Source organism: Chelon labrosus (assembly GCF_963514085.1).
Source record: "Chelon labrosus genome assembly, chromosome: 20".
NCBI lineage: Eukaryota > Metazoa > Chordata > Actinopteri > Mugiliformes > Mugilidae > Chelon > Chelon labrosus.
In genome coordinates, this window is record NC_140353.1 from 24,916,819 (window position 1) to 24,928,181 (window position 11,363).

The following is an 11,363-nucleotide window of genomic DNA, read 5'->3' on the forward strand; positions in this document are numbered from 1 at the left end:
ACAGACCTCATCCGGAAATCCAAGCCATCCACGTGTCAACTAGATCCCCTCCCCACAACTCTGGTCAAATCCTGCCTCTCCTCTCTGCTCCCCCTCATTACTGCCATCATCCACTCCTCACTCACCACTGAAATTGTTCCTCCACTCTCCAAAGTTGCTGCTGTCACCCCTATACTGAAAAAACCTGGTTCAGATCCTAATGACTACAATAACCTCCGCCCCATCTCCAACCTACCTTTTATTTCCAAAATCCTTGAAAAAACTGTCGCCACTCAACTTCACTCCCACCTATCTCACAACCGCCTGTATGAACAATTCCAGTCTGGTTTCCGCCCCCACCACAGCACAGAAACCGCTCTCCTAAAGATCACAAATGACCTCCTCATGGCAGCTGATTCCGGTTTACTCACCATTCTCATCCTCCTTGATCTGACTGCAGCCTTTGATACCATCTCTCACACTATACTCCTCAGCAGATTATCCTCCATTGGCATCTCCCACACCCCCCTCGACTGGTTTCACTCCTATCTCTCATGCCGTACCCAGTTCATCCAACTCAAGTCCTTCAGATCCCAGCCCTCTCCCGTTACTTCAGGTGTGCCCCAGGGCTCTGTCCTGAAATAAAATCCTGGTTCACCTCAAACTTTCTAAAACTAAACAGTGATAAAACAGAACTCCTCCTCATGGGAACCAAATCCACACTTTCCAAAGCTGACAGTTTTTCTCTCACAATCGACGATTCCTTAATTTCCCCCTCCCTCCAGGTTAAGAGTCTGGGTGTCATCCTCAACAGCTCCCTATCATTTCAATCTCACATCAATAACATTACCCGGTCTGCATATTTCCACCTACGCAATATAAATTGTCTCTGCCCCTCTCTCATCCCCCATACCACTTACAGCCTTGTTCACAGCCTTGTCACCTCCCGCCTTGACTACTGCAACTCTCTCCTTTTCGGCCTCCCCCACAGATCCCTCCATAAGCTTCAAATGGTCCAGAATGTAGCCGCTCACATCATCACCAAAACCCCTTCATTTCACCGCATTACCCCCGTGCTTCAGCATCTCCACTGGCTCCCAGTCAAATTCCGCATCGACTTCAAGATTCTTCTCCATACCTTCAAGGCCGTTCATAACCTCGCCCCTCCTTATCTCTCGGATCTCCTCCATATTGCCCCCCCCCCCCCCCCCCGCTCCCTCAGATCCTCCTCCTCATTGACTCTTTCCCTCTCTTTAAATCCAGACCCAAAACCCACCTGTTCCAGAGAGCTTATCCACCGTGATTGCACTGTTCCATTTTTATATTCTGTCTTGTTATGTGTCTTTATGTTTTTGTACAGTGTCCTTGTGAGTCTTGAAAGGTGCTTATAAATAAAATGTATTATTATTATTATTATAGTCAACAACAGGAAGAACTCATGCCTGTGCGCAAGACCACAAGAAAGCAGGGATGCACGAGTGAAGCCATGAGCTGCCCCCAAGCAGGAATCCGATTATGAGTTATGAGTTACAGTGACAGTTAGTAGTCGGTTACTTTTGGTTTGGATCGTCGCTCACAAACTACCAGAAGCTCGCCAAAGGGTTAGCGAATCTACATAATTCTACATAAATTATTTGCCAATCAGTTGTCAATCACAGTTGCGCTGCTGTCAAGCTTGACAGTCAGTGGTGATGGGAGATGCACATCAACCATGGCCACGGCAGGTACAGGTTTGTCCGATCTGCGGGGCAAGCATGTCCGTAGGTAAAAGATGTAATGTGGAGAGCCATTTCACCAAGGTCCACAGCAACTTTTCACAGGACTTTCCTGAGGGTAGCAGTCTAAGAAAGGAGAAGATAAAGGAGCTGAAATCAACACTTCAAAGACAACAGTCTCTGTTCACCAAACCTACAAAGAAGGCCAATGCAGCAGCAGAGGCCTCGTTTAAAGTGGCGCATATCTTAACAAAACGCAAAAAGCACTTCACTGATGGCGGGATTGTAAAGGAGACAATGAAACGTTATTCAGAGACCACAAAAGTAAGACAGAAATTTTGTCTGCTATTGCCGATGTACAACTGTGGCAAGGAGAGTGTCTGCGCTGTCTGCGGATGCGGTAAAACAGCTGGAATTGGACATGAACAGATGCAAATAGTTTTCAATTCAGTCTGTTGACTCCAGTGATTCAGCGCTGCTAGCTGTTTTCATTCAGATGGTGTTTGATGACTTTTCCGCCAAAGAAGAGAAAACTACAACCAGGGGAGTTGATATTTACAATGCAGTGAAAGACTACTTTGTAGAAAGAAATATCCCTGTTGAAAAGCTGGTGTCTGTGACAACTGATGGAGCACATGCTATGATGGTACTGACAAGTATGGCGCCGACAAGGGTAGCCACGGTGTTTTGGTGCGCTCTACTTTGTTTTGCTTTTTTGCTTGTTAATCCTGTTTTTTGTTGTGTGAGGAACACATACACAAGGGATGACCTGCTAAACATCAGAACTGCAACACCATCGGACTTATTCCCGGATTTTATTGCTCCATCTGGTGATATTTTGGACATATTGGTCAAAGGTGCGCTCACCTTTGCCAACGCAATACGCCGGAGAGCGAGGAAAGCGTGCTGGCGCACTGGTGCGCCTTCGTCAGCGCGGACATCGCACTCCGCTGCTGGGCATTTTCCTCTCTAATGTGCGCTCACTGTGCAACAAGATAGAAGAACTCCAGCTACGGATGGGGAAAAACAGAGACCTTTCTACATCTTCAGTCCTTTGCTTCACCGAGACCTGGCTGAGTGGATTAATACCGGACTCCGCGCTGCAGCTGGAAGGATTCCAACTCTTCAGAGCGGATCGCCACACAGAGCTCGCCGGCAAGACGAAAGGTGGAGGTCTGTGTTTTTACATTAACTGTAGCTGGTGTACCGACGTGACAGTGATCCAGCAGTACTGTTCCCTGGACTTGGAATCACTTTTCATAAACTGCAAACCCTTTTACTCCCCCCGCGAGTTTTCTTCATTCATTCTGGTCGGTGTTTACATTCCGCCGGCAGCCAACGTCCATGACGCACAGCGCATGCTGGCCGACCAGATTCTACACGTGGAGAAAACTAACCCGGACTCCTTAGTTATTGTCCTCGGTGACTTTAGCAAGGGAAATCTCTCCCACGATCTCCCTAAATATAAACAGTTTATCAGCTGTCCCACCAGGGACGACAGAACTTTGGACCACTGCTACACCACAGTCAAAGATGCCTTTCATGCTGTCCCCCGTGCGCCACTGGGAGAATCAGACCATGTCGTGATCCACCTGATTCCAGCATATAGACAGAAACTTAAACTCTGAAAACCTGCTGTGAGGACATCAAATCCTCCCCGACAACAACAATGGCCAAGGCTCCCTCACAGACGGACCAGACGCTGTGTCTCCATCCACCTTGAAGCACTGTGCTGATCAACTGTCTTCAGTGTTCACGGATATATTTAACATCTCACTGAAGTCATGTCACATGCCAAGGCCTTCAAGGCCTCCACCATCATCCCAGTCCCCAAAAACCCAAGGACTACTGGACTCCATGACTACCGCCCTGTTGCCCTGACATCGGTTGTGATGAAGACTTTTGAGCGCCTTGTGCTTTCTCAGCTTAATGATTTAACAGACCCATTCCTGGACCCCCTGCAGTTCGCCTACAGATCAAACAGATCTGTGGATGACGCTGTCAACCTGTCCCTCCACCTCATCCTCCAGCACCTGGACTCCCCCAGATCATATGCCAGGGTCCTGTTTGTGGACTTCAGCTCGGCCTTCAACACGGTCGTTCCGTCTCTATTACAGGACAAACTCTCCCAGCTGACCGTGCCTGACTCCATCTGCAGGTGGATCACAGACTTCCTGTCTGACAGGAGGCAGCATGTGAGGCTGGAAAAAGACATCTCAGACTCCCGTACCATCAGCACGGGTTCCCCTCAAGGCTGTGTCCTTTCTCCTCTGCTCTTCTCCCTGTATACCAACAGCTGCACCTCCAGTCACGAGTCTGTCAAGCTCCTGAAGTTTGCGGATGACACCACCCTCATCGGGCTCATCTCAGGTGGAGATGAGAGCGCCTACAGAATGGAGACTGACCGCTTGGTGACTTGGTGCAGCCGCCACAACCTGGAGCTGAACGCCTCCAAGACAGTGGAGATGACTGTGGACTACAGGAAGAACACAGCCCCACTCATCCCCATCATCCTGTCTGATTCTACAGTCAACACTGTGGACTCCTTCCGTTTCCTGGGCACCATCATCTCCCAGGACCTCAAATGGGAGTTGAACATCAGCGCCCTAATTAAAAAAGCACAGCAGAGGATGTACTTCCTGCGGCAGCTGAAGAAATTCAATCTGCCAAAGACAATGATGGTTCACTTGTACACTGCCATCATTGAGTCCATCCTCAACAACTCCATCACCACCTGGTATGCTGCAGCCTCTGCTAAGGACAAGAGCAGACTGCAGCGTGTCATTTGCTCTGCAGAGAAGGTGATTGGCTGCAGTCTGATGTCTCTCAATGAGCTGTACGCTTCCAGGACTCTGAAGCGTGCAGCTAAGATTGTGGCTGATTCCTCTCACCCTGGACACATTATTTAACAGACTCCCCTCTGGCAGACGGCTGCGATCCATCGAGTGTAGAACCACTCGCGTGGCGAACAATTTTTTCCCATCCGCAGTGCGTCTGCTGAACAATGCCAAGCCCCCCCCATGAACACATCAAACCCACTACCATCCCACAGTAAATGTTCTGGTGAGATATATAGATATATATATAGATAGATACACTGTGTATATATTTTTGTATTTTTTGTATTTTTGTATTTTATATATACTTTCTTTATTTTATTTTATTTTATTTTATTCTATGCATACCAACACCAAAGCAAACATGCTTGGCAATAAAATCGTTTCTGATTCTGATGGGTCATCACTCAGGATTTATTGCGCACTGCATTTCCTACGTTTCTGAACTATCATTGGATCATTCATCAACAGACTATATGCGCAAAAGTTATGGAATTTGACCATGTCATGGTGCCTGTTGTTGAGATCATCAACTTCATCCGAGCAAAGGTAAAGCAACACCGGAGCTTCAAGCTGTTCCTGGAGGAATGCTCTGTAGAGTGTGGGGATCTCCTCCTCCACACTGAAGTCAGATGTCTAAGTCGGGGTAATATATTGCAGTGCTTTCTTTCCTTGCTGGGTAAAATCAAGGCTTTTATGGAAAGCCGGGAGCCTCATATATGAAGACTTGCATGGATTTCCTTCTAAAACGTGGCGCACACTTAGATTTAGAAGCATTTTTCCTTTGTACATTCCAATCTAGCGTACCCGACCCCTCCCTGTCCACGCCCCTTTTAAATATGCAAATTATATTTAAATTGACCCTGCACCTGAGATTCCACTCTCTGCGCAATCAGAAAACGAAAACATAAGAATGAATAAGACGGGAAAAAATAAGAACTTCACAGGAAGCGAATTGGAGACGCTACTAACTGGAGTGGAGGAGCGCAAAAATGTACTCTTTGGCACACTGCCACAATATTGGTTACTTGCATTTGCGCATCATGTATGATCTGTACATTGATCGAATGAAAATGTTTCCTAATGACATTTACAAATTCATGCGATGGCGCTTTTTTAGCATTGTGTGTGCAGTCGATAGCTCCGCTTACATTCAGAAAACCGTCTTTCGCTGCAAATTGCTCTTTAATGTTGACCTGTTCAGATGCATTGTATGGGAATTTGATATACCTGGCTGACATGCGGATAATTTCGTCCCACACGGCTTGCATGGCTCTGCTCAGGGTCGACCAGCACATTCCTGATTGGTCGGAGTAATAGTTTTCACATTTATGACAGTTTCCCGGCATCACCTCTAAGTGTCGCCAAAGGATCGACATCTGTAGAAGCCAGCGTACGCCAGCCACGGCGGTGGCGAAGGCACGTACAAAGTTTGCGGACATTTCACTCTTGATACATCTGAACTTTTCCGTGAGCGAGTACGTACGGAAGGTTTTTGTAAGCACGCAACCTTCGTACATGAGGCTCCAGCTGCCTCCAATCCCATAATGGCCAACTAGCTACCAGTACCCTGAAAGACAAAAAAGAGACAAACACAACACAAAACCAGCAAAGGCCCTAGGGCCATCACACCTTGCCCTCAGACTTGCACAGAGTACTGATCTTCATCCCAGCCGCTTCACACTAGGCTGCAAACTGCCCCAGCAAGAGCTGGAGGTTTGATGAAGCTAAGAGGACCACGTCATCCGCAAAAAGCAGGGACGAGATCCTCCGATCCTCCGATAGACCTTGCCGGGGAGGCTGAGGAGTGTGATCCCCCTATTGTTGGAACACATCCTCTGGTCCCCTTTTTTAAAGATGGGGACCACCACCCTGGTCTGCCACTCCAGAGGTACTACCCCTGATGTCCACACAATGTTGCAGAGGCATGTCAGCCAGGACAGCCCTACAACATCCAGAGCCTTGAGATACCTAGGGCGGATCTCCGCTCCCGGAGCTTCGTAGCCGCAGAGTTGTTTCACTCCCTCGGCGACTTCTGCCCCAGAGATTGGACGATCCAAACCCAGGCCCTCCGGCTCTGTTTCCTCTATGGAATACACGTTGGTGGGATTGAGGAGCTCCTCAAAGTATTTCTTCCACCACCCGACGATATCCCCAGTTGACGTCAGCAGCTCCCCGCCCCTTCTGAAAACAGTGTGAGCGAGTTGCCGCCTACCCCCCTGAGGCGCCGAACGGTTTGCCAGAACCTCTTCTGAGCTGATCGATAGTCTTCTTCCATAGCCTCACCGAACTCCTCCCACGCCCGAGTGTTTGCCTCAGCGACTGCCCTCGCTGCGGACCGCCTAACCATCCGGTACCGGTCAGCTGCTTCAGGAGACCCACAGACCAGCCATGTCTTGTAGGCCTCCTTCTTCAGCCTGATGGCTCCCTTCACCTCCGGTGTCCACCAGCGGGTTCGGGGATTACCACCGCGACCAGCACCAGCAACCTTGCGGCCGCAAGTTGCAACAGCTGCCGTTGAACATGATGTTAGTTATGAACAAAGTCCGACTCGCACAGAAGTCCAATAACTGAACACCGCTCGGGTTCAGATCAGGCAGTCCCAATCACGCCCCTCCAGGTCATGCTGTCATTGCCTACATGAGCGTCTCCCAGTAGGACAATGGAGTCCCCAGTTGGGGCGCCATCCAGTGTCCGTCCTAGGGACTCCAAAAAGGGTGGGTAGTCTGAAATGCTGTTTGGCGCATATGCACAGACAACAGTCAGGACCTCTTGCCCGACCCGAAGGTGCACTGAAACAACCCTTTTGTCCACCCGGGAGAACCCCAACATACAGGCAGAGAGTCCAGGGGCAAGCAAAAAACCCACCCCAGCCTTTCGCCTCTCACCCGGAACAACTCCAGCAAAGAAGAGGGTCCAACCCCTCTCAAGGACTTGGGTTCCAGACCCGACGCTATGTCTCGAGGTGAGGCCGTCTATATCTAGTCGATAGCGCTCAACCTCTTCTACAAGCTCCGGCTCCTTCCCTGCCAGAGAGGTGACATTCCATGTCCCAAAAGCCAGCTTCCATAACCGAGGATCAGACCCCCAAGGCCCCCACTTTGGTCTGCTGCCCAATCCACATTGCACCGGACCCTTCATGCTCCTCCTGCGGGTCGTGGGCCTACAGAGAGGCAAGCCCATGTCTCCAGTTCGGGTGTGACCCGGCCAGACCCCGAGGGCGAAGGCCCAACCACCAGGCGTTCGCCCACAAGCCCCAGCCCTAGGCCTGGCTCCAGAGTGGGGCCCCTGTAACCCTCCAGGCTGGGTACACGGACTCTTCATCATCTTCTTCATAAAGGGTCACCTGAACCGTTCTTTGTCTGGCCCTTCGCCTAGGACCAGTCTGCCTTGGGAGACCCTATCTGGGGCAAATTGCCCCAGACAGCATAGCTCTTAGGGACACTCAAACTCCTCCACCACGTTAAGGTGACGGTTCGAGGAGGAGACTTTTACAATTCCCAAAACAAATAAACAAGTGACATAACACTTTACAAGTGGCGAAACAAATTTACATGTCAGAAAACAAATTAACAAGTCGCGAAACTTCTACAAATGCTGAAACAAATTTACAACTGGCGAAGAAACTTTTACAAGTCACAAAACAAATTTACAAACGTCAACCATCAACCGGAAAGGGAATGTACCAACTCCGGATGAACAGGAAGTGATTACGGGAGCGGCCAATACGAGTTGTTGTTGTTGTTGATGGAGTTCGTGGTGACCCAAGATAGACAGCAATTGCATTGCATTGCATGTTTTGCCCATTTTGTGGTAAACACATGAGCTGCATAATGCGGTTTTGTTTTTTGTGATTGCTCACTATTATGCTCACTACTATGTCATGTGCGCTCATTCCCATGAGACTGAGGACTGACTGTGGCACAAGCGACAATGGCCGCAATTTAGTGCACCCTACGCTGAATTTGTCACCCACAGCTTCATTGTTTCCAAGTGGGAAATATATGCATAAAAAAATAAAGTAATATTTATTACGTTTGTATTATAGAGAACAAATACTTTTTTGTTTTTTCATGATTCATAAATAGACCCCAGTTTGAGAATTGTGGATCTATAACAACTGAGAAAACACATGTTCACATACTTTAACATTATAAAACCCTCTTTAACAAAAGCAACTGCACATTTAGGTGCACCAATGCCAACAGCAACAAAGAACAAACAACATTTTTAGAGTCCAAGCTCTAAAAAATGCTGCGTCGTATGCTGCATTACTCAAAACAGGCAAAACATTACTCGATCGCTGTCTATCTTAGGTCACCATTTGTTGGTAGCTTCGATGAGGGAAGTCACCTTCATCTGTTGTGTGACGTATTTGCACTCAGGGTGAGGGGTGTTCCCAGTGTTTAAAGCTATGGAAATGCGTGCTCCATAGATTGTTTAGATTCCTGTTTCCCCTTCCCCCCCAAGTCTAGTTTGTAAATAATAAGCAATAAAAGAACAAAACGAAAGAATCGCCTAAGGACTCTTTTTTTCCTGGACATTACATCATGAACTCCATCAACGACAACAACAACTTAGCCGGTGAAATAGACGTCTAGATCTATGATTCCTGAGTTGTTTTTGATGGCCGGTTAAATGAACCGGATCCTGCTTATTGACAATTGCGAGCGATTTACTTCTCCTGGTACCAGTTATATCCAAAAATGGTTGACAGCTGTTGTGCCCCAGGATCCCAGAATAGTCGGGGACAAGTAAATGGGAAATCGTTTTATAGGATTCCCAAAGATCCGCAAGACGGCAAATGTGGAATACTGCAATAAAACTTGCAAGAACGTGGCACGAGAAAACATAAAGGTGGGATCCCTCAAGAAATGAATTTCGTTTGTGTAGCGATCATATCAGGTACAGAATCCAGCGTTTTCCAAGTGTAATGTCCTGTTTATTTAGCATGTTTTTAACACTTTGTCCAACAGATTTCTTTTCTGTGATAGCTAGTTACATTATGCTGCTGTTATGACAGGGTATCTGTTACGAAGAGACACTGTTCTTAGCCGACAAACTCCAAAGCTGGATGTGCATCACGAAGCCTGACTGCGTTCATTTGTATTCCTCCAGGCTCTTGTATGCATTCAGTGGTTCTCCTGTCGTGGCAACTGAAAATCAGTCGCTTGACTAGTGCAGATGAGAGTTGGTCAAAATACCAAGTTATGACACAATATTTATTTTCTAGAAAACCTTTATTGCTTGCAAGCAAGAGCCCCTCATCAGCAACAGATGATGACTGAAGAGAGGCAGTCTCTCCTCAGCTTTTATACTAGCCTAAACAATGTTCTTATCTGTAGTCACATCATAAGATCACATATGACTTGACACCACTCATTGTACTAACAATTCAGCATACATCTCATGACACACATAACACTTCTCCTTCCCTTTAACCATCATTGTGTGATATACAGTGACCTTTTTCCAGAACACATATACACAGAAGAGGTACTTCAAATACCCCCTCAGGATGAACTCCTTAAAGTGAGTTCCTTATGTTAATTCTCACAACATATTATACAATGGAGCATACCACAGCATATCCATTCATACCTTGCAACCACATGATTATCATAAGACAGAGCTTCTGACCATACCACAAGCTTCCGCCCTACATACAATCTAATGTTGCATCCACATATGTTAGGTTTCATATATAATATGAAAATAATAAGGGACATTTAAGAATTTCCCTCACACTCCGAAGTAGAATGAAAGAAAAAAGGTAGTTACTGCAGGACAGGAACATATGCCGTATCTTCTTTTACAGTGCTCGAACAGAGCACATCTGGGGCACGACAAGGGTCCGTGATATATAATCTGACGCCTTGAAATTAGCACCAGCGGCATTCATTTTAACACAGAGAGTTTTCCTGCCAATATGGCGGCGTCAACAAAAAAAGTCACGTGACGTCCAGAGCTCTATATATTTATTTCCAACTAGAAAGTGATTAGCAAAACTAAAACAGAGAATCGACTGAGCCTTCTCTCCTTAAGAGTATATGTTATACAGTATTCTTCCTTCATTTTAACAATTGCTGTTTGTTATGTTTGCTGCTGGCAGATGTCCATTGTAATGATTGCCATGTTCCTGGTTGCCTGGTCTCCATATTCCATGGTGTGTCTCTGGGCATCGTTTGGAGACCCCAAGACGATACCTGCCCCCATGGCTATTATTGCTCCACTCTTTGCCAAGTCCTCCACCTTTTACAACCCTTGCATTTATGTGATTGCCAACAAAAAGTGAGTGTTTTCTCTTCATTATACTTTTATAACAGTAAATGTGTGTGTACATGAATTTGTTGAATATACTTGTAAGAAAATATATGTGTTATTCTAATGCTGTAATATGTTTTGCTGTTGGTAGTATTGATGGTGTTTTAAAGGACATACTTATTTGATTTTCTTTTTGTAGGTTCAGAAGAGCCATCATGGGGATGATTAGATGTCAAACCAGGCAGCAAATCACCATCAATACCCAGGTTTCCATGACAACTTCCCAACAACCTCTGACTAACTCTAACCAGTGACATACACATTTGAATGTAATGTTACCTTAATATGATTATGCTCTGACATCAAACCCTGTTTAAAGCATTGCTATAATTACATAACATGGATCACAAAGTGTATTTCTTTTACAGCTATCCTTCTTATGAATAACCTAATGTGATTGTAAATTTACTTTGTAGTTGTATTGTAGTCATTGTTAGTAGTTATTAGTAGTTACTTTAAAGACAAATTACTTGAAAATATATATTTATTTCTGAATACAAATTGCATT

At 46.4% G+C, this 11,363-nt stretch overlaps 1 protein-coding gene across 1 annotated transcript in view; it reads left to right on the forward strand.

Annotated features, from left to right (window-relative positions):
* Window positions 1–11,109, forward strand: part of rrh (retinal pigment epithelium-derived rhodopsin homolog) — a gene marked incomplete at both ends in the record, with an annotated part of 42,479 nt that extends 31,370 nt beyond the window's left edge. The window contains 2 exons of the mRNA XM_084569275.1: window positions 10,644–10,822; window positions 10,995–11,109. Coding sequence (XP_084425401.1) covers window positions 10,644–10,822; window positions 10,995–11,109 — 294 coding nt within the window. The remainder of the gene's footprint in view (window positions 1–10,643; window positions 10,823–10,994) is intronic.
* Window positions 11,110–11,363: the final 254 nt, after the last annotated feature.